This window comes from Xiphophorus maculatus, chromosome 10 (assembly GCF_002775205.1).
Source record: "Xiphophorus maculatus strain JP 163 A chromosome 10, X_maculatus-5.0-male, whole genome shotgun sequence".
NCBI classification, from domain to species: Eukaryota; Metazoa; Chordata; class Actinopteri; order Cyprinodontiformes; family Poeciliidae; genus Xiphophorus; species Xiphophorus maculatus.
Genome location: NC_036452.1, coordinates 9,438,276 through 9,461,424, shown reverse-complemented (window position 1 = coordinate 9,461,424; position 23,149 = coordinate 9,438,276). Strand labels below are relative to the sequence as shown.

The following is a 23,149-nucleotide window of genomic DNA, read 5'->3' as shown; positions in this document are numbered from 1 at the left end:
ATTTTCTATTTTTTCTTTTGACAAACCTCCTTTTGGCATCTTTAAAGTTCTCTGCGTGGTAATGGATGACAGGAGACCATCCGATGTTAATCCCAGGCTTTTAGCAAACTTTGTCGTGAAGATAGATCTCCTGCTGAGAAAATTGGGTTTCAGTGCTCAGCCGCTCACAGTGAGACTGGCAGGAGACAACAATAAAACAAGTGGCTTTAATTGGGGACAGAGCTCATAATGTTGCTCTCACATTGTCTCGGTTCCATTCTAATCAAATTGTACATGTTGCATCATCTTCTCTAACTGTGTGCTCAAGTCACAAGTTCAGAGCTAAATTGGTCCTATTATTCTTCTTGTTGACAGCAAGCTGTAAAGTCGCATTATCTTTGGCTTTAAGCTGATGAACGTCTTCCACCTGCCTTTTATATTTAGTTTGGCTTTTTTTAAGTCATCTGTTGCAGAAATCTCAGCTGTCAGAAGTATCAAAGCCAGATAAATAGCAGGCAATGAATGTCCACTCCCTCTGTAAGCTAATTATCTGTCACACATGTCTACAATGGAGGGATAGCTCATTTAAACGTGTTTGGTTGGACTTCCCTGATGAGAATAAAGGACTGTCTCAGCAACACTAGACTGCAAAAAGCTCCTGAGATGATGCACATTTCCTTTTTTCTGCTCGTTATCATCACAGGTAAGTTTTTTTGAATATGCATTTTTGTTTTAGGAATTTCATTTGATAACACTTGTTTGTGTCAACATTTCATATCCTTGTTGCCTCTTCTACGTAGAGATATAAACTAACTTTACGCACTTTCAAAATGTACATACTGTACGTATAATTTCATTCAAGTACTTTAAATGTATAACTGGGGTAATTTTGAAGTACAAATGTATCTACCTCTCAAACTACAAAAGTTTTGTTTTTATAAATAATCAGATTTTAACTTAATGATTCACCTTAGCAGCAGGACATAGGCTTCACAACAAATCAAATTGTTACCTGACAGAAATGTTTCTATGGGGATTGGTTAAAAAACATAAAACCAGGAGTCTATTACTTACAGGTGCATCTTTTGTGTACATATTTTCAGTTAGATACATTTTGTGTCAAATAAATAAAAACTAAAGTGAATGAAGGATATAACATTTCAAAGTGATAGTGTTCTTAATGACCCCATTTGTTATGGCTCTATTAATGTTATTTTTGTGATGTTATTTAGCTTATAAGCTTGTTATTTCTAACTACTCTCAGAACTGAAGAAGCGTTTTGGATGAAAAGTGACACTTAATCAAGAAACAAGAGAAATCCAGTGGTTTTCATCTTTAGCATGAACTTGATGACAGAGAATCTAAATCAATGCGGTTCATTCTCAAAGTAATTATCTGTGTAGAAAGCAAAAGAATCATTGAAAATTTCCATTCAGCAAGACGTTTGAGCAGTTAATTAAGCTCTGCTTATAGGATTTAATAAACCTATTTCAAAAGTGCTGTATTTCCGTTAAATCCTTCAGTAACTCTTGTTATGGATTGTTCTCCTGTAGGTGGGGTGTCCTGTAAAGTTTGCAGTTATCAGGATGTTCTGGATTATTTAAATATGACAGTGGACACCAGTGTGTTTAAATTGACCCGACCCGTTCTGGACCACACACACACCACAGCGGTGAAGACGGACCTGATCCTCTACGCCATTCTGTCGGTGGTACTGTATGCTTTCTGATGTTAGGCTCATCCGTACGGATGTCCTGATTCTGATATTTTAATGGACAAAGGAATAAAGCAATATGCAAAACTATTTATGAGTTTTTACACTGAAAATGGGTTGATTTTAAAATCTGTCTTTGCAATGGGGAGCTGCAGAGTATATTGTGGGAAAGTTGATAAAATCTCTACGAAAACAACAACGAAGATCAGTAGGTGATTTCAGCCACTGACTTCGAAATAGAACACTGTAGAACCCAAACCAATACTTAGGATCAGATTGGGGCATCCCTACTCATCAGATAATTAATATTGGTCAATTTTCTGAAAATGTTTATGTCCTTATTCTTAGGTTGAGAAAACCCAAACCTTTGTACCTTTTGTCTGGGTGACAGTGGTGAGTCAATTAAATTCAGTTTGACAACTTTTTACCTAATTTTTATTAATATCTCAACCAATATTACCATTACAAGTGTTGCCTTCCTTTTTTGGGCAGATTTATTTTGTTACTTTTTGCTATCTGCTTTTATGTAGCAATGGAAAGACGAACGCATCTCTTGGGATCCAGCTCAGTTTTGTGGGATCACTGAGATTTCAGTTCCTAAAGGCATTCTTTGGAGACCTGACCTCTTCATCTATGAGATGTAAGCCTTCAGCACACAGATATTGACTTAAATATCTGCACAAATTTAGAAAATCATATACATAATGGCTGAATATTTCAATAGCATTATTGTTAAAAACTAACATAGACTTTACAGATTCTCTTCTTGTTTTCATTCATCACAATGTCTCAACACCTTTAGTAAATTTCTCCATCTGAGGCACTGAAGATATACATCCAATGTGGCCATTGGCAGCAGTCGAAATAGGTCAAACGCATAATTGGCATACAAAATGTAAATGTATTGTACTCCGACTTTAACTAAAACATTATCGTACTAAATAATGTTTTAAGTTACAAAAAACAAGAATAAACAGCACATTGGACCTAAGCATCAAAATGAAGGTTAGAGGGAATATTCTGAGCAGGTTGGGTGTTACATGAGATATCTACAAAACTCAAACCAACAAGAATGAAAAAATATGGTAAATAACTTATAAAAGAACCCACTACATGTCAATTTTTTTTCACTTTTAGAAATGAAAGATAAAAAATAATTTATCAGACTCACTATGCAGGTTTGAATTTACTTATTTTTTTAAATTTATATTAAAGACGTTTGCTGGATTCCCTTTTAAGGTATATTTTTTTGCTACTGTGTTGAAATTCAACCTGACAAAGTTAATCTAGAGTTGAAAAGCGAAAACATACAATGAATAAATCTAATTTTTAAATCTAAGTTTAACTAAAAAACATTATAGAAATATCATGAGTAAATTGCACATTTAGTTTTGTGGCTTCATAAAAAGCTATAATTTAATATTTGCAGAGGTAAACAACTTTATTGTGTGTTAATTTTTATTCAAATACACACAACCATATGGATATCACTTTCAGTATAATTCTTGGCCAACACAGTTCTATGACAGTTAAAAGTTTAACATCTGTTAATCGGTTCATTGTGAGCATGAAATGTGTCATCTGAATGTTCAGCATATATGTGTATGTGTGAAAAATCATGTGTGTGTAAAGATGGGTCTCTTACACCTTGAACATTAAAACCAAGCTCCATAACAGACTAAAAATGTCATGTGTGTAGAGGTGGACCCAGCAAAGCATGAATGTTAGAGGCCCCACATGTGACTGAAAAGCTAACATGTAAAATAAAGTTTCAAATTGTGTTTATTGAAAGTGATTTTTAGTATCAAGAGTTTTTGGGGCACTAGCCTGATTTTGTTCATAGTTTTAGGCCCTCTAGAAAGGGTCGTCCCCACAACCCACTGAGCTACTTTCAGGCCTCCTGTGAGACATTAACAAGGATCTGTGTGTGTGCGTGTGTTTGTCCATGTGTGTGTGTTCCTGAGTAATGTTTCAGGGTAGAGAAGGATGACTCTCCTCAAAATCCATACATCCTGGTGACTCATGACGGGACTGTCTATTTTGACGAGGACATGCGGGTGATTAGCACCTGCAAGATGGACGTCCACAAGTTTCCTTTTGACACGCAGGAGTGCAGCCTGTCCATTGGTTCTGCAATACACTGTGGTGGGTATCTATGAGTTGCCCCCATATTTATACAGTAAGCACTTTTAAAACAATGATACTAATGAGCAATTAGTACCTTTATTGCTAAACTATGCAAATAAATTTGATTGATTGATTAATGCATGTTGAAAAAGAATAATTAACTGTTTGGAACTATAGTTATGCATCTTCGATAAATATCGCTTACAGAAATAAGTTACTTATACTGATCTTAGTTTGAGCAGTCAGGAGTTTATTTTATTTTGAGTATATCTAATAAATACCATGCAAAGAGAACCAAATAGATAAATTTGTTTCAGAAAAAAATCAAAAGATTTCTTTGGGTTACAAGATAGATTGGGATGAAATGATGATGGATGGCCAATAAATGGAGGTACAATTTGGTGAAGCATTTAATTGATCAAAATCCATAAGATTTTAAAACTCTAGATGGAAACATAATAGACTTTTTGAGAGCTTGAAATAGCTACTAGTAGCACCATTTTTTTCCAATAAAAGGCTCTATAGGTCTTGTAATGTAATTTTTCTAAAGATAAAGTTATTGAAGTTTTTTAGCAGTCAGTTACTGTCCGAAACTGGTTGCCTAGCAACTGTTGCTAAGGCAATTACTTCTGCATTTGATAGATATCTAATAGGGAACAATTGTGAGAAGTTTCATGGTTATATCACCATCCGAATGATTACTACACCAATCACTCAGACTACTTAGCAGCTTGGACCCTCATTTAATTTTCTTTTATCTCCCAACAGTAAAAGAAATTCGAATTTTTCCTTTCTCAAATTCCTCTCGGGCCACGCAGTTTTCCAGAGAGGTAATGAAGACACAGGGAGAGTGGGAGTTCCTGAAAATGTCCGTCGAAAGCTCCAACATCAGCTTGTATGATAGGCGTTGGGAACTGCTAGTTTACAAGGTAAACAACACTGGAAACAAAAATAAGTCAAGAAAGGGGTGCAATGATAAAATAAGCTAACTAGATTAGGCAATATCTAATGAGTTAGATTTAGATTTTGTACCTTTATAAAGACCAAGTGTAGCCCTGACTTATTAAAAACAGTGAAATATTGCTTTGGTTTAGTCCAAAAAATATCTCCTCAGTAGATGTCCAATTTAGCATGATTAGCGACTAACACTTAGCTAGTGACCTGTAGAAACAGCGCTTACAAATTGTCCATATTTTGCGTGACATTAGGTTACATTTTCTTTCTTTACCTACTAACCACACAGTTGGTAGATTTAAAAGAAGTTGAGGTTTTTTTGTGACTCAGCAGGTTGACAGCAAATCATCATTATACCTGTTTTATGCTAGGCTACATCACTTTCTGTGTTTTATAAGTCCATTGAGTCTATTTGATCAGTGATGTCAATTCTCACATTTTTGGGGCCAAAAACTATATTTACATTTTTTCATCATAAATATGGAGACAATTTTGATCCAGAACTACTTCCTCTCATAGAGTACTCTATGTAATATTAATAGCTCATAATATCTTATTTACTTCAAAGTTATGTTTTTGTTTTGCTCTATACATCTAGTACTTATGAGAACAAATCAGAAAATGATTTGGGCAAACATCTGCATTATAAATACCAAATGACAGTTGCCAAAAATGCAAAACAAAATTTCAGAGGTAATGATTATTTGTACCAAAGAACATAAAAAACATTGTTTTGTGGTTTGAATGTCTTACTAACCTCCTTTGTTTAAAAAGCTCCTCAAGAAGTTCAGAAAAATAAAAACTTTTCTTTGTTTTTAAATGTTGTCAGGTCACCATAAAGAGGAGACCTCTACTCCACGTCATAAACTTCCTGTTGCCCATCCTGTTTTTCCTCATCCTGGACCTCGCATCCTTCTTCATCGCTGACCATCGAGGGGAGAAGCTGGGCTTCAAAGTCACGGTGCTGCTGGCCATCTCTGTCCTCCTGCTCATCCTTAACGACATCCTGCCCTCCATGTCCAACAGGACTCCACTGATAGGTAAAACGTTGGGAACTGAAGGGTTTCCATTTGACTTGAGATACTCAAACACATGTCACTAATCGCCTGTTTCTGTCTCTAAGCGACCTACTGCATTGTGATCTTTGCTCTGATGCTGCTCAGTCTGCTGGAGACAATCCTGGTAACGTATCTGATAGATAAAGACTCTGAAGATGAACTCAGCTTGTGTGACAGTGGCGAGGAAAAAAACAAACAAATGAAAACAAAAGATTGCAGCACAGGTGAGACACCTTATATTATTGTTTGCGTATTTCCACTCATATAAAACGTGCGGTTTTTTTAGTTCATTATGTATCTACAATAAATAAATCCCATGCAAAGTTTTTAAAAAGAAAAATCCTGCAAAGTTTGTATGTTTAAATAATAAGATGCATCCATGCTCCTCTTTCTAACAAATATGTTATTCTTTTAGGAATTAAAAAACAAAATGGCTGCAGCTACAAAGTCTGTGAAAGTGAGAAGAAGCATGAGCTCCTTACTGTGGATGACGAGGTAACAACAAATATTTTTAAATTGATGTAGCAAATACAAGTCTTGTAAATTAAAGCAAAACAAAAATAAAATCTATCCAGCCTCTTTTTGCAAAAGTTTGTTTTTTTTAGTTTCAAAAACTAAAAATAGAAATAAAATGTTGTGTTTTTAAAAATTATGATACATTTCCTAAAGCAGACATTTATCAAAAATTAAGAGTCGTCTTTATTCAAACGATCAGGTAACATTTGCAGCTCAAAACAAGTTTTATTTAGCTGGGCTGTGAACAAGAATGGCTCTGGATTGTAAAGGTTGTAGACCACTGGGTCCAAATCAAACTCCAGAACTCAACCTAATTAGTCTCACATTATTTTATTAGTTTAATCTTTGTTCAATATAGACTGTGAAATCTGTGGTCATTGAAATAATCTACGATGTAAATAATCTTAGAACAGGATAAAGTCACGATCAGAGCAAAGTTTATTATGTTGCTATATATGAAGCCACTTCACTTCTCACTATTCACAGCCCTCTGCACATTAACATATAGAAAGACAACACTAGGATTTGAGTTTCGTGTGTCTCGTACCACTCGGATTCCTCAGAATAAGAATCAAGGCAGAGATGAGTAAAACAAAGTTGTAAAACGCTGATTCAGAAAGTAAAATCCAGTGAACTGACTGCATCTGTGTGCAGGTGAACTACAGCAGCCACTCGAGGGACACAAACGCTTTGCAGTTGATCCTGGATGAGCAGAAGAAGCTGCAGAACATGATGCATCGACATTTTGGCCCCAGAGCGGAGAGAGTGAAGTCTGTATTTTGGGCAAAGAGAATCAACCGACTTTTCTTTATTTTTTATGTTTTAACTGTTTTACTCTTCCTGTCCTTCATCTTTATGGAGTGGTACTCTTAAAAAAAAAAAAAGTTAAATCATTCATGATATCACTGTATTGTACAAAGCCGATCAGTTTGTAGTGTTCTATTGAAAGCTGACGTTTTGACTAAGGATAATGACCGGAGTGGAAATGTCACTGTAAATATTATCTGTGCTTTTAGAAGCATTCTATTTTGTATTATAAACAAAGTTTATGCAAATTTGAAATTGAAGCAAAGTTTGAGAATCCAGTTAACAAATACTTTACAGTTGGAATATTCCAATCCATGTGGGTCTCAATAAACTCAAACAGAAAATTAATACATTCATGTTAACACATGGAGACAATACAGCATAATTAAATTTCCCCCATTCTTAATATCTAGACTCACTTGGTGCAATTTTTTAAACATGTAACATTTCCTTCCATTTGTATGCAGATGCCTGCCTGGTGTATTTTATGCAGCAACACAGTGGGTGTTTTGTCCAATCTGTCCTTGAATATCTGGCTGACTTTAGAGTTTAGAGCAGGCCTAAAATATTCAACATCCATTGGCTTTGTAAATAAAAAGTGTGTTTAGGATAAATGTTTTGTACAGAGCAGCAGTATCAGAAATTGTCACATGGACTGAGATAATAAAGTTTAAGAGATTATATATTATGTATGAAACAGGAAAAAGCTACAGTAATAAAACATGTTTTTTGTTTCAGTCTGACCTTCTTGTCTTATATCATCCTTCTTTCACCTTGCAACTCATTTTACATAATAAATTAATCATATTTATTGTCGCCAGCCTGCTATTTTGTGCACCATAATCATATTACGCAGGATGATGGACATTCATTTTACTCATTTCAGGAAGGATCTGATCTACTTGTGCTGCACTCCTGTTTCATAGATTCAGGACGTTTAGAGCGTAGTCGACAGATTTGTTGTGTTTCCTACAAAAGTGAAAATATGTGAAAGGTGTTGAGCTTCAAATGCACAACTAACCAAACATTTATGGATATTGAACTTTTATTTTATCAAATTAAATCAAATGGTTTTGTTTCATTTTGTATTTTATAAATACTACATGAATATACCCTATAAAACATTTTTAAATGAGTAAATATATTTGAATGTCTTATTCAGTTTTCAAATTTGAAAAGGAAAGAGTTCATACATTTCAAGATAAGAACATTTAAAAGAGGCTGTGTGAATTCTTTTGCAGTGACTCTTTATCATATTGATTTACATGCATTAAGAGACTTTTGAATTATGGTGCCATCCAGTTCACAAATCACCCTTTATGTAACATTTGCTTACAGCAAAAGCTTGGGGAAAGCGGTTCAATTACAATCTCGTCCTGCAGAATCTTAAATGTTTTGCTTTGGGAATTTTTCACCAAAACAAAGAAAACAATCCAGACTGAATATCTAATATACCATCGGGGCACGTTTCCATTTCCTTTGTAACTTGATCTGCAAGTAAATTTATACATTCATGCAGGACGTGTGGGCGTGGCCTCTGTCTGAGAATGGATGTCAGAGTCATGGTAATATGAAAAACCAGGAAAAAAAAACCCCCACCAGACCTCCAGCTATAGATGTGACTTGAACCGCCCCTTTCCAGTACTACACCATGCAGTCATCAGCTCCAAAGAGACGCTGAAAGGACAAATACGCATGAGGGAGTCAAGATGCTGGTTGGTTTCCTTTTTCTGCTCCTTATCTCTGGTAAGTCTCAGGAATATTCAGCTTTATGAGTTTCAAATTATTGTTAAAAAGTGGGGAAATGTAGATTTAAAACCTTTTTAGGAACTGCTTTTTAACCATTTTTATATGTTGTCTGCTTGGTAATGCTGCTGGAATAATTATGAGCTAATTAGCTGATAGCATTTTTGTTTGAAGATATTTATTCATTTATTAAACTACAAAATAATCCATTGCTTCAAATACGTTTTCTCACAAACATCTTTGAGAGATAAAGACATAACTTTTCCTGGGATACACATTGACATTATTAAATAATTAGTGAATTGCTTTTATAAAACCCTGTAATGGTGTCAGCGGCAGTCTCATAATGGCCACTTAATGCCCACAATCAATCCTAATAATTACTACATGTATCTGTGAACCGGTGTTTCTGATGTCCTCATTATAAATTCTGTAGCAATGAATACAAACCACACAGACGCTAATGCATTTGTAGTCAAAATGAAATCAATCTCATTAATGATTGACAAAATGTGACGGCTGTTTTTGAAAAGTGTTTTCCTGTGTTTATCGTCTGCAGATGAGATTAATTCTGAGCAGAACTGCAGTTATCAGGATGTTTTGAACTATTTAAACCTGTCAAGTAACAACGAGCTGTACTCCATGACCCGGCCCGTCAAAAACTATAAAAATCCCACACTAGTGTCACTGGAAGTTCTGCTCTATGCCATCCTAGATGTGGTAAGTAATTATTTTTAATATCTGATAGGTATACCAGATTTTTTTTTCAAAAGTGTTTGCGATTCAGCTACATGTGAAAAATATAGAAATATGCAAAATAAAGAAATGTTGTGAAAGAAAACAAAGGCAGACACAAGGCAGCAGAGAATGGAGCCAAAAACTATGATTTTATCTTCAGAGAAGAGTAATGATGAGCTCATTAGCTCAATAAGTCTCAATAGGCTACAATAAGGATACCTAGTAGACCGGCACCCTACACAGGGATTTTTATTCCCTAGATTGTAAACCCAGTCTGATTAATAAATGCTGGTGACAAAATAGCTTAAAAGAACAAAACTACTAACACTACTTTGGATTCTTTTTAATTTGCTTTTTTCCACAAACCAGTTTATGCTTCATTTCTGATAACTGTTGCAGCTGGAGCATGATGCCCTCTCCTTCATTTAGCTCAGGCACAGCGTAAAAATGAGCCACAGGGACAGCAAATGATGGTGTGATTCTTTTTAAAAGGTGACTTCTTTCCAGACATTTCATGACAGAAGAAATAAAAACAACCTCTAAATAAAAACATAATCATAACTGAGAAACTTTATGCTCACAAACAACACCTGGCCATTCCTTCCAGTAAAGCTTAGTTTTTAAGTGTTTTAAAATCCTGAGGCAAAAACTGCCTCCAGTTTAATTCCTTTCTTCCATAGCTGTACTTACTTTTGCTGAGCTCAACTGAACTATTTAGGGATTTAAATACTCAAAATTGTTTAGAAATTGTTTATCTATTTATTCTAAAGTCAAGAATGTTATTTTTAAAATTGCACCTAAATCTTGACAGACCAGGCTGCTTTTATAAGTTTCTCCAACATTTTCTGGAAAACTGTAATAGCCTGCGGTTCTCCACAAGTACATAATAGCTTTCCTCAGAAGGAATCTTGTGCATGAGCCATACATTAATATCAACTGTGATAAGAAGACGATTTAGAGTTCATTAGAGGAACTGAGTGGAAACGTTTCCTGTTTGTGTCCGGGTTAATGCCCAGTAATGATATTTTAATCTAAACGTCACACGTTTAGATTAAGTGTTGATGGACTTTGCATTACGTTGTGGTTTTGTGACGCTTTATTCTCTGCAGGTTGAAAAAGACCAGAAATTTATTCCTTATGTGTGGACTGTCACAGTGAGTTCTTCTGAACAAATCAACCGTCTGTTAGAATGGAGACTCTCAGATCTACTGAGAAATGTGTCTTTAACACTGTGCTCTTTTTCTTTATTTTTCTTTTCAGAGGTGGAACAACGAATACATTTCTTGGGATCCAGATCAGTTTTGTGGAATTGATAATGTTTCTCTACGTACTGAAATTTTATGGAAACCAGATCTTACGATTGTAGAAATGTAAGTGTTTATATGTGAATTAGTGTAATCCTGCATGTGGTGTAGAGACATCAAGAGACCCTCACACTTTGGCCTGTTTAATCTTTAGGCTGATTAAAAAAACAGCAACTTGTAAGTAAATATTACATGCCTTTCTGAATCTCACATGTGCCGCTAAATGCTAAATATTTGTCTCTTAAGATTTAAACATAAGGTGGTTTATGCAAATTGAGAGCAGCTATAAACATTTGGTGGAAGATTGTGAACTTCTAATTTTCAAGGAAGAGGTAAAGTGCAAGCTTGTAATCTTGCAGGACAGAATAATTGGCTAAGCCAACCAGATAACCCATTTATTCACAGGAAACTGATAAAAAGATAAAAGGGGTAAATACACTGATTGGTTGGTAAAGCTCACAGTCATTGTTGGTCTGTCTTACCTACAGAGTATGAAACAGACGATTATTTCTTTTGCTCCACTGCAAAAAGTGTTTTACTTTACAATCTATCTTGGACCAGGAACACAGGACAAATAATTTGCAGAAGAAGTTTGATCTGAGGACGATGGAGACTCATGTTCTGATGATGGCGCTGCTCACAAAATTCTGGAAAAGATAACGATAGTGCAGGAGAAAAAGGCTGTTCCAGAGACAATGAGGGCTGCTGTACCGGAGGCTTAGCAGGCGGGGATAAATGAGATGCTGGAGGTGACAGGAATTAAGAATATGGAGGTGTCAAGGGTGCACCCTGTGGAGAAAATAACCATTAAGACAGTTAGAGGATGACAGCTATAGTGAAATGATGTATCCAGACATGGTGCAGAAAACCACGATGCCTGTGACAGCGCAGGATATTCTTTTAGGGAAAACGGACAAGCAGAATCTTCAATAACTTTACCGGAAAGAACCCTGCAAAAATCCTCTGTAAAGGAGGATTACAATCTGTTTAGATTTTTTAATCTCTGCAAAATCAAAAATTAAATTACTTATGCTTATTATAAAGCTTAGAACCTGTGAATATTAGTGGCAATATAGCGCAATATTTATCATCCATTGCTTTGTCATGTGTGAATCCCAAGCTTTTCAAACCTCCATAATCACTTAATTTGTTTGTCTTTTTAATTTATGCAGGACAGAGAAAGACAAAGCCCCTCCCAGTCCTTACCTCACCATCAACAACAAAGGAGACGTTGAAGTTCAGAACGACCAGGTGTTAGTGAGCACCTGCAGGATGCATATATACAAGTTTCCTTTTGACATTCAGAGCTGCAACCTCACCTTCAGGTCCATCATACACACGGGTGAGAACACGTTTCCAACATATCTACGAACGTTTTCCACATGTGAAATGCTAAGCTGTAATGGGATCGATCAAGTTAAGGACAGTCCTGATAGAAAATAACTGTTGACTGGCATCAACACTACCTGACTGCAGTAATCGACTGCTTCTTTGTATGTTTATGCTTCCCTCTTTTCTAATTTCCTCATGTTAAATGTGTAATCAGGAGGGTAAATGAAATTAACGAGCAAGCCGATGTGGAGAACAGATATATAGCCAAGGACGTTTAACAGGAAATCCTGATTAGAAATATTCAGCTGGCTGAAACTAATCATCAATCCGTGTTACTTTTGTTACCTTTGCTATAAAATGCATAATGATGTAAATAAATGGAATAGAAACAAGCATATTTCCCAAAAGCAAGCGCTAGAGAGACATTTAGAGGTTTTTCTGGGAAAAATCCAGGACAGCTTTTACAGCATTTCCCCTCTTTTTCAGCCAGAGAGATCCGTCTGCAGCCGAGTGACAACTCTTCAGAGGCCACAGAGTGGTCTCGGGAAGTGATGCGGACTCAGTATGAGTGGCTGTTCATCGACATGATCGTCACTGCAAACAACGCTACCATTTTAACTGATCAAGATGTCGTCATTTACACTGTAGGTATCATTAGTTTTACATGTACACATCCGATTACTGCCTGGAAAAGTGAAATCTTCTTTCCTTTTCCATATTTAAACTATGCAGACAATTACATTTTCACTGAAGTCTGATGCGTTTATATTTTCCACACTTTTAAAGCTGCATGACCCCTTAGAAAGGCAATTAACGAGGCGTGCTGTGGTGGCGCAGGGGGTTAGCACGCCCCACATTTGGAGGCCTTAGTCCTCGACGCGGACGTCGCGGGTTCGATTCCCGGTCCCGACGAACTTTGCCGCATGTCTTCCCCCCTCTCCTCACCCTCCTTCCTGTCTGCCTACTGTTGAAAAAATACAAGCCACTAGTGCCGCAAAAACTCTTCGGAGAAAAAAAAAGGAAAAAAAGAAAGGCAATTAACTAATCTTAAATCCCACTAAATGGCAGAAAGTTGAAATTTATTTTAAAAAGTTCAAAGTTCTATAATAGATACTTTAAAAAAAAAGTAGCTGAATGGCATTTCAAGAAGCCAAATTTTGGTAAAACATTGTCTGAAAAGGTCAATTTTCTGCTTTTGCTGAATATTAATCTAAATCTTGTTTCCCAGATCACGATGAAGAGGAGGTCTCTGCTGTACATTGTCAACTTCCTGCTGCCGGTTCTCTTCTTCTTGTGTTTGGACTTGGCCTCCTTCATGATCTCAGACTACGGTGGAGAGAAGCTCAGCTTTAAAGTCACCGTGCTGCTGGCCATTACAGTGCTGCAGCTCATTCTCAATGAAATTCTGCCGTCCTCCTCTGACAGAGTCCCACTCATAGGTAGGATAAATCTGCTACTTTTGTGCAGGAAACGTGACCTGACTTCATTCATTTTGTCATGTCTGATCCTTTTCAGCCGGTTATTGCATCGGGATTTTTGCTCTGATGATGCTCAGCCTCCTGGAGACGATTTTTGTGATGTATCTGAGACAGAAAAGCTCCCAAGATACAGAGAGAGACGGATGCATGATCCACGAATCTATCAAGTCCAACAAAGGCAACTTTCACAGCTGCTACACAGATAGGAGATTAAATGTGTCCAGATACAGGGAAACTGGGATCTTTTTTGAAGTTATTAGTTGTTTGTCTGCATCTTAACATTTCAAGCTTCTTCACTGAAAGCCTGAAGCAGTATTAAACTCCATTTCTCAACCTCAAAGTTTAAAATGTGATGCTGAGTGAAAAATCTCCTCTATATTACATAGTTTCTGGCCATTATTGGTCTAAATGTTAATATATTATCTCTTTTATAAGCAATTACAACAATTATAACGACAGGTGTCTAATAAACAGCTGTTACATAATAAACATCTTTATGGGTTTATCAATAAAACAAATAAAATTCCATTAATGAATACTTCCACATATTTTATAAGAACATTTGCAATTTTTAAAACATTATTATTTTAAAACAACAAAAAATACCTTATAGATGGTTTATGGAACAGACTGAACACAATAAAATCAACATTAAAATCACAGATTCAAAGCTTTGCATGTCTTGCTGGTGAAACAATTAAGATTTTATGTTTTCTTTTTGTTATTTCAGCTAATTTCTCAATTTTAGAGAAGCAAAGACAATCATACTTAATTTGGAAATTTTCTGTAAATTTATTTATTCTTTCTAAAAGAATAAAATCTTTTAGAATAAAATATTTTTCTAGTGAAAAAGGAAAAACAAACAGGTTAGAGTGAAAGTAATGAAAATGTCCAACATCGCAATAAAAACTGCTGCTTTGAAAAATGGTGTATCTGCTGCCCTCCTCAGGAAATCTGCTGTAATAGCACTCAGGAAGATCAAACACTGTTTATTACAGTCTGTTTTAATTATTATAAATGACACCTACTTTAAAAACAGCTCCAAAGTATATGCTGTTATATAACAAAAACAATCCAGGCATAATAATAGCCAATGAGTTTAGTTACAGTCAATGTGACCCTAATTATAGTACAATAATTTTGTTTACACGCCGTTGGTAAACGTTTTTTTTTTTCTTAAAAATATTTCACTGCAAAAAACAAACAAAAAAATCTTACCAAGTAATTTTGGTCTAGTTTCTGAGTACACTTGAAATAAGACAAACTAACTTACAAGTAACTTTTCAGCAAGATATAAGAGCTTGTTTTAAGTCGATAATATTTATTGATAAAAAACAAAACAAAACAGGTCCACTGGAAGAGTATTTTACATAAAATAAGACATTTTTCTCTTGTTATAAGTTAAATAATCTGACAGTGGAACTAGTATTTTTTAAAAATCAATAATAAGAAATTATGAAACAAACAAGCTCTTATATCTTGCTGAAAAGTTCCTTGAAAGTTGCTTTTGGATATTTGCACAAGAAACTAGACCAAAAATACTTGGTGTTTTTGCAGTGGATGAAATTATATGCAAACTAATGCAGTATGAAATACTGCCATTTAGTGTTGATTTTCAGGATTAATTTAGAAACTCTCTTTCAGAATCACATGACTGGACCTCAGGTGGATTTATCTACAACGTGTCTTCTAGTGAAACCGGTGAGATCCTGCCTGGTGCCAAAGAGGTCAGCAGTCAGTCACTATCGGTGCACAAAAACCAAAATAACAAAAGACATCCGTCCTTCTGTAAACTGATTTATTAAATCACTTTTTCAGGACAGAAGCAGCAAACTGCTGGGGGAGTGCTACACCCTGGAGAGGCTTTCAGATGAGCTGAGGGCGATGGAGAAGATGTTAACTCTGCTCTTCAAGTCCAACAAAGACGAGGAGACGAGTGGCTACTGGAACAGGGTGGCTACAAGAGTTGACAAAGCTTTCTTTGTTTTCTACGTCCTTGTGGTCATCCTTTTCCTGGTTTTCATTTTCTTAGAGTGGCAAAGTGATTCCATTGATACTACATAACACAATTCAGGTCTACATTTATGTAGCCATGATCCAAGTCATCTGAATAACTGCATCCTGATTTTGTTGTACTTATTATAACCTGACTAATATATCTATCTGTTCCATATTAAAGCACAGTGGCATATATGTAAAGCTATTCATCAGAAGTTGTTCAGCTGAAAAAACATATTTAATTTAGTAGCAGAAAAGAAAGAGGAAACGGTCTTAGTAATTATCAAACGCTCACTTTTCCCTTTTACGTCATTAGTTAATTTTGAAGTTATAGTTTGCTGAAAGTGCACAAGCCAGCACAGTAAAATAACATGTTGTGTAATAAAGCTGTTAAAATAAAGGAGCACTGCAGGTTAAAAGACAAATTTACTTTACAGAGTTATGCAAAAATCAAATACTTTCAGCTGCACAATAGATCCCATTAGGATCCATCGTAACTTTAACTTTATTAGATTGTTAGCATGATTTATGGGTTTTTTTCAGTAAACTAAAGCAATTCAGTCACACCAGTAATATGTGCTTCTGAAATATTTATCTAAAAGTAGAATTTTTTATATATATTTGTTTGTCCTGCTGCCTGCTTAAACTGGATGGAGAACATCAACGCTAAAAATGTAGTGACTAAGTTCAAAACTTCACCAGACCTCTTTGGATTTTCAGAAAACAAAATTGTTGGTATAAAATAATTTGATCTGATTACATTTTTTTTAAGTTTTGGTGACAAATGAACACCAGTCTTCTTTGGTGTTGTATAATAGTTTAAAGTGAAAATAGAGCCAGAATGCTGGCTCAGCGGATATTGGGATATCCAGTATCCAACTCGAACCTAACTTCACTGCGGTCGGTAACAATAAAAACACCGGGACAAAGTTTGTTTTGGTCTGTGGCCTGTAAAGATGGCGCCGAGCAACTGCGCGAGATGTAAACGCCCCACAACGTCTTACGCAGTGACGTTGGATCCAAAGCTCTATTGGCCAATAGTAGGAGAAGGCAGCTCTCCTCATTAACATAAAGATGCACACGGAGAAGCAGAAAAAGGACAAACAGAAAAAGGAGGGGAGGCAATGACAAAAGGAGAGCTTTTATAAGGAAAAGACAAAACAAAATATCTACTTTTCTTGACAAAAACGCGTGTTTAAAGGAAATGAAAAGAAATAGATACATTTCTTGACGGAAACTCATGTGTAAGGACAAGGAAAAACTAAATATATATTTATGCTTTTATTTCTTATTATGTCAGTTTTGGTCCTCCATAGAGAAATAGCGCCACGACTGAATTATTAATATATTTCCTGTAACAGTTGACATGATTTTTAATGACTGCATGCTCATTTACGTGTTTTTTGGATGTTAGCAGAATATAGACCATCATTTGTAATGTAAACGCAACTTCTGAGACCAGAGCAATGGATATTATATTACTACAGTCAGAACTTTAGTCACAATTTTCATATCTTCCAAAGCATGTTTGTGTATTTAAAAATTATTTTAATGGGCGTTCAAGCATGAAGAAATAAAAGATCAAGTTTTGTCGTGTGTTTCTACAAACAAATAAAAAAAATCTGAGCACTAAATGTTGCAGATTCCACTTAGTGGTTTTAGAAACCTGTCCAGATAAAATCAATGCCACTCAGATATTGAGAGAAAGTATAAAATATATTTTTATTAAGCAAAGCCAGGCATTAATCAGTGTCACAGTGTGCACCCCTCCCTCCAGTGAAGGCAGGGCAGCGACATAAAAACATGAGAGCACAGAAAGAGTCAGCAGAGACGCTCACTAATCTCACAGCGATGATACTTTTAGGTTTCTTTCCTCTTCTTCTCCTTACAGGTAAGAGAAAGAAAACGCATGAAGCTGTAACAGGACATTTAAGCTAAATTTAGCATTTTATGAAAAGAAAAAATATTTTGTAATTAAGTTAGGATCTGTTGTTAAAAAGAAATGTATTATATACTGTAGTTCAGCAATGAAAAGTAATAAAATATTCTTTCCATGTAGATTTTCTTTAGGAACATTTTTTGTTTTCCTAAAGATTAAATTTTTCTGTTTCTCTTTTGTAAGCTTTTATTTGGCCTAACTGTCATTTGCAATAAGAGTCCAAGATTTGGATGCATTTACAGTAAGTTAAGAGATAAGTTTGATTTAGAACAAAAAGTGTGATCTTTATGATTTAGATGGATCTAGAAATTTGACAAAGTGATGGGAGTTTCTACGGTTAAAGAGTCCATTACATCAGTGATATCTTATTACAGCTCTGAGACCAAACACCTTCTTACTCAGGCAGGAAATCCTTGGATGTTGAGAGCAAAATGTCTGAATGTCTTTTACTTGATGTGATTTGAGCTCAATCATGTGGGGAAAATGATCTGTTGTTATCTTACCTAAATAATCTATGCTGTGCGTTTGCACGGCAACATGAGAAACAGGTTGGGGAAGAAAATGCTGATGCACCAAATGGGATTATGCAGGCAGTTACTAAGAAATGTCTCAGCAGTGAAAGGATGTCTTTCATAAGATACATAAAAGCAAAAGACTATGGTACTTTAGTAGCTGTATATTTTGCTGTGTTTTGTTTAATTATTTACTATAAATGTTAATAGATTCCTTTGTTTTCTTTCTGCTCTCCCAGATGCATTTGCTGAGAGGCTCCAGCAGAATCTAGAGCACAAAAACTTTGCTGAGATCTTTGAGCAAATTCGAGGTGGAAAACTTTTTTTTTTTGTCATATCCTTCATTAACATTGTGCTTATTTTTTTATTTTTTTTTTTGGAATATGATTCCAGCACATATTTTCTAGTTCTGTATATTAAAAGTAGAATAAATGCAGTCCTGGATTAACAGCACATTAAACGTATTTATGAGCCAGAATCCCTCAGTAAACATTGTAAATGTTCATCTATATCTCGACTGTTATCACATAACAAGTTTGATAAGATTCTTCATTTTCATGGGTGTCATTTTTTTTCTAACTGATTTTCACACACTGTGTGTGTTGATCCATTTTCAGAAAATGAAGTGCCAGCTCAGGAGGAATGCAGTTTTCAAGCCGTCTTAAACTACCTGAACATGACCAAAAACAGTGAGAAGTACACTTTGACCCGACCCGTGAGACACCACAGGCACTCAACATGGATCTTCCTGGAGATGAAAGTTTATGCAATTCTTGATGTGGTGAGTGGTCTGCAAATTTTCACATATATTTCAGTTTTCACCGTCAAAGCCAGAACCACTTTATTGATTAAAACAAACACAGGATATTTGAGTCGGGTTCTGTCCTTTATTGCTTCTTTGTGGTCAGCATAGATTTTTGAATAGTTTGTTTTGTTGTTATTTAACAGTTTGTCTTTGCCCACAGAGAGAGACGGAGCAGTCTTTCATTTCATACATTTGGATTTATTTGGTAAGTGTTTTGCTTGTGCCTAGAAATACATAATATAACATAAACCCTACCTGGAGAAGAAAATCTGTTTACAGTGCTGGGACAAATTTTTGCCTGTTTCTTTGTCACACATTGGTTACTCATCCAGGAGATCTCAAAGAAACCAAATGGTCCAGTATGATTTTTGGTTGCACTGCAAAAAGACAAATCTTACCAAATAATTTTGGTCTAATTTCTAGTTAAAATACCTTAGCACACTTGAAACAAGACAAAACTATCTCTTAGGTAGCTTTTTTAAGACAATAATTCCTTAATTTTGATAAAAATGTACTAGTTCCATTGGCAGATTACTTTACTTATAATAAGACATTTTTCTCATGTAAATAAAATTATCTGCTAATTGAACAAGCACATTCTCATCAAAATTAAGGAATTATTGACTTAAAACAAGTTCTTATATCTTGCTAAAAACTTACTTGCAAGCTAGTTTTGTCTTATTTCAAATGCGCTAAGATATTTTAACTAGAAATTTGATCAAAATTGCTTGGTTAGATTTTGTGTTTTTGCAGTGTGGCGTCTCCAGGGAGATATAACAACTATCAGCTATTACAAATGATTAATGGCATCTGCTGTCACTAATAGCAGAAACTACTTACTCATTAGGTTTAGGATCAAATTACTTTTACAAATTATCATCGTAGTTGGAAAGCTTTTTTGCATCATCTGAAAACTTAAGTTTTGTAATTACTCAGATTATATATGAATAATGTAAAAAAAAAAAACAACTGAAACATTTAAGTATGATACAAAAACCATCAAAATCTGTAATGGGGAAGATACTTATCTACAGTACTATGTTTGTTTCAAATGGCTCTTTCTTTTAATCTTGTAACTCTCCTTGTTTGTATTCATCTGACTCATTTTGAACTCCCCTGCTACTTTGTTTTGTTGTTTAGAGATGGGACAATGAACATATTTGGTGGGATCCAGAGCAATTCTGTGGGCTTGATCACATCTTAGTTCCCACTCAACTTTTGTGGATTCCTGATCTGACCATTGAGGAGATGTAAGTTTAAATTCACCCAATATTTTTCTTTTTCAAACAACTTGAATGTCATAATTATGTCATCTAGACGCATAAGAAGACAGTGTTTTTGCCTTTATTATTTAGATTTAAAAGTAATGAAATTCATACTAAGCCAGATGAAAACTAAAACTGAGAGTAGATATATACTGTCCAAATCTTAAAGTGAGTATTTGTTGCGATTTGCCATTCAGGACAGAGCAGGACAAAGCCTCTCCAAGTCCTTATCTCAACATAAGAAGTCACGGCTGGGTCGAATTTAGAAATGACAAGGTGGTGATCAGCTTCTGCAAGATGCAAGTTTACAGATTCCCTTTTGACATCCAGAGCTGCAACATTTCCTTCAAGTCTATCATGCATCCCAGTGAGCCTCCAATCTGTTTTCCTACCTATAATGCTTAAATACCATCAGGTATGCACTGTAGGAGTTAGATAAACCAGATAAAATAAGTCAACTGTTTTTCTTTAACATTTTACAGGTGAAGAAATAACATTATTCTACAACAGCAATGACACAGAGATCACAGAGTGGACTCGTGAAGCCATGCAAACGCAGCTAGAGTGGCTGTTTGTCAGCATGACGGTCACAAACGAAACTGTCAACCACTTTGGCTTCAACCAAACAATGATTATCTACACTGTAAGTATTTATCCGCAGGTGTTGAGCATAAACTTCTTCATATTTATCTGTGACAAATCATTGATCACTAGTTTTCACTGCAGTGTCAGTTGTGCTTCACTGCCAACACTGCAAAAAAAAAAAACACAAAATCTTACCAAGTACTTTGTGGTCTAGTTTCTACTGCAAACATCCTACTTGAAATAAGACAAAACTAACTTAAAAGTAACTTTCCAGAAAGATAGAGATGCTTGTTTTAAGTAAATAATTTCTTAATACTGATTTTAAAAAGTACTTTTTCTATTAGTGGGTAATTGCCTGTGATTTGTTTCCTTTTATTGGGATTTTCTTGCATTTTATGGGCAATCTGACATGCTTTTAACCTATAATATTACTTCCAGTCAGAAGAAACATGTTAGTAAATCTAATAGATTACTTTAAACAGAAATCTGCCAGGGTATTAATAATTTTAGGATTATAGAAATTTCATTATCTGTCAGCCATAATCCATAAGTATCACTTTCTGAAATAAAAAATAAAACTTAGACTTTCTTACAAAATGTAAAATTTCTTTGACAGATAAACATGAAGAGGAGGTCTCTCCTCTATATTGCAAACTTCTTGCTGCCGGTTTTCTTCTTCTTGTGCCTGGACTTCGGCTCCTTCCTGATGTCAGACACCGGTGGAGAAAAAGTTGGCTTTAAGATCACATTGCTGCTTTCAGTCACAGTGATGCAGCTCATCCTCAACGACATTCTGCCCTGTTCATCAGACCGGATTCCCCTCACAGGTAGAGAAGATTTTAGTTCCCAGCTGCATCACCATCATGCTGATGAAGATGCTTTTCTTTCACCAGTGGCGTACTGCATTGGGATTTTCTCTCTTATGTTGGTAAGTCTCTTAGAGACAATTTTGGTGATTCATCTGATTGGTAAAGATGAACAAGAGGAAGAGAAGCAAAGAGAGAATGATAGTCGGGAGGAGAAAGGCTGTTTCACAGGTGAGACTAAACTCTCTACAAAAATATGGATTTAAAATCAATCTGTCATATGAAGCAGAATTAAATTCACTGTTTCAGTGGTAAAGAAACAGAGCCGCTTACCATCGGTTGAAAACATGCCATCTCCGAACAAAGAGGTAGGAACTACTCGTTTTCCAATTCAGCACTTTTACAATCTCTACTTTCTTTACTTTCCAGTTTGGCTCTAATCTGTTTTGAACCACATCTGCAGGGCAGCACAAGCAGAAATACAGATGTGTCCCACACAATAGAGAAGATTTCAGATGAGCTTGGAGAAAGCAGGAAAACAATAACTCTCCTCTGCAGCAGAAGTCAAGATAAGAAACCAGGCTACTGGACGGGAGTGGCTCAAAAAATCAACAAGGTGTTTGGTTTTATTTACATCATATCAGCCATCTTGTTTTTGTTAACTATTGCTATAATGTGGTATCCTGCTCATGTGCAGAAATAAGACATATTCAGATAAGTTCACTTTTCAACTTGATATTTAATGTACGTTTAGTGTCCTCCAGAACATAATCTCTGGTTAATACTGGATGTGTTTTTGACACCAGTCAAAAATCTTTGGCATTCTCTCTATATATACAGAGAATGCATGTCTACTGTTGAAAGACAGAAAAAAAGGAATTTGTTTTTCATTATTAAGATGGATCCAAGCATACATCCAACTCAACACAAATTTGGTCTCATTAAATGTAATTTATAATTTGACAGTGAAAGAACAGAGCTAAATCTGACATAAAATCTGTGGGACCACCTGATGAGAGCCGTGAACAAGAAATGTCTTCATTTTATAAATTAAGCAAATATTGACAATCAAAATGTGGATGGAAACAAAAAGAAGGTTGAATGCTGAAACTGAAACTTGAACAACAGCATTATATTAAGATTGTGAGCACATTAACAACGCTGACAGATGTTTCCTTTTCAGTGTAATTGTACATATTACAGCTATATTACAGTTACAACTGAATTCATCAGCATTTTCTCACTTTTCTTTATGATAAAAAAAAAAACCCTGGTATAATGTGTGAAATTACTTCCTGTCTGTATTTAAGATGTAACTACCGTTCATGTGTACAATAAAAATCCCGAGAACTTGGTTATTTTACTGTTGTTACATTGCACACAAATGCACACACACACACACACACACACACCTTCATGCTGCAAGGACCGTAAGGCTGGTGATACACAGCTGATATATTCTTTACCCCCCAAAATACATTTGGTC

General features: G+C 35.4%; 3 protein-coding genes across 3 annotated transcripts; all 3 read left to right on the top strand.

Moving 5' to 3' along the window:
• The first annotated feature begins 631 nt into the window (after positions 1-631).
• Positions 632-8,836, top strand: LOC102224624 (5-hydroxytryptamine receptor 3A-like). The gene is made up of 11 exons (XM_023341217.1): positions 632-682; positions 1,533-1,690; positions 2,042-2,086; positions 2,224-2,333; positions 3,669-3,838; positions 4,589-4,749; positions 5,604-5,814; positions 5,898-6,056; positions 6,248-6,327; positions 7,003-7,113; positions 8,798-8,836. Exons 1-11 carry the CDS (start codon positions 643-645, stop codon positions 8,834-8,836), a joined length of 1,284 nt encoding a protein of 427 aa, XP_023196985.1. The 5' UTR covers positions 632-642.
• LOC102224376 (5-hydroxytryptamine receptor 3A-like) lies at positions 8,820-17,429 on the top strand. Its single transcript, XM_014472906.2, has 10 exons — positions 8,820-8,901; positions 9,461-9,621; positions 10,749-10,793; positions 10,900-11,009; positions 12,116-12,285; positions 12,762-12,919; positions 13,504-13,714; positions 13,791-13,931; positions 15,398-15,480; positions 15,572-17,429. The coding sequence occupies exons 1-10, from the start codon at positions 8,865-8,867 to the stop codon at positions 15,815-15,817; spliced, it is 1,362 nt and encodes a 453-aa protein (XP_014328392.1). The 5' UTR covers positions 8,820-8,864; the 3' UTR covers positions 15,818-17,429.
• A 108-nt stretch (positions 17,430-17,537) lies between these two features.
• LOC102224117 (5-hydroxytryptamine receptor 3A-like) lies at positions 17,538-22,443 on the top strand. Its single transcript, XM_023341145.1, has 10 exons — positions 17,538-17,642; positions 18,820-18,987; positions 19,172-19,212; positions 20,148-20,257; positions 20,470-20,639; positions 20,755-20,915; positions 21,474-21,684; positions 21,751-21,894; positions 21,973-22,031; positions 22,127-22,443. The coding sequence occupies exons 1-10, from the start codon at positions 17,555-17,557 to the stop codon at positions 22,364-22,366; spliced, it is 1,392 nt and encodes a 463-aa protein (XP_023196913.1). The 5' UTR covers positions 17,538-17,554; the 3' UTR covers positions 22,367-22,443.
• Positions 22,444-23,149: the final 706 nt, after the last annotated feature.

Bases quoted from the DNA above. Each gene is read 5' to 3' on its own strand.
- LOC102224624 (XM_023341217.1), top strand. From the start codon at position 643: ATGATGCACATTTCCTTTTTTCTGCTCGTTATCATCACAG. The intron at 1,691-2,041 runs GTACTGTATGCT...CCTTATTCTTAG, and splicing joins TCTACGCCATTCTGTCGGTG to GTTGAGAAAACCCAAACCTT. The intron at 6,057-6,247 runs GTGAGACACCTT...TTATTCTTTTAG, and splicing joins AACAAAAGATTGCAGCACAG to GAATTAAAAAACAAAATGGC.
- LOC102224376 (XM_014472906.2), top strand. From the start codon at position 8,865: ATGCTGGTTGGTTTCCTTTTTCTGCTCCTTATCTCTG. The intron at 8,902-9,460 runs GTAAGTCTCAGG...TATCGTCTGCAG, and splicing joins TTTTCTGCTCCTTATCTCTG to ATGAGATTAATTCTGAGCAG. The intron at 13,932-15,397 runs GCAACTTTCACA...ACTCTCTTTCAG, and splicing joins ATCTATCAAGTCCAACAAAG to AATCACATGACTGGACCTCA.
- LOC102224117 (XM_023341145.1), top strand. From the start codon at position 17,555: ATGAGAGCACAGAAAGAGTCAGCAGAGACGCTCACTAATCTCACAGCG. The intron at 20,640-20,754 runs GTGAGCCTCCAA...AACATTTTACAG, and splicing joins CAAGTCTATCATGCATCCCA to GTGAAGAAATAACATTATTC. The intron at 22,032-22,126 runs GTAGGAACTACT...CCACATCTGCAG, and splicing joins TGCCATCTCCGAACAAAGAG to GGCAGCACAAGCAGAAATAC.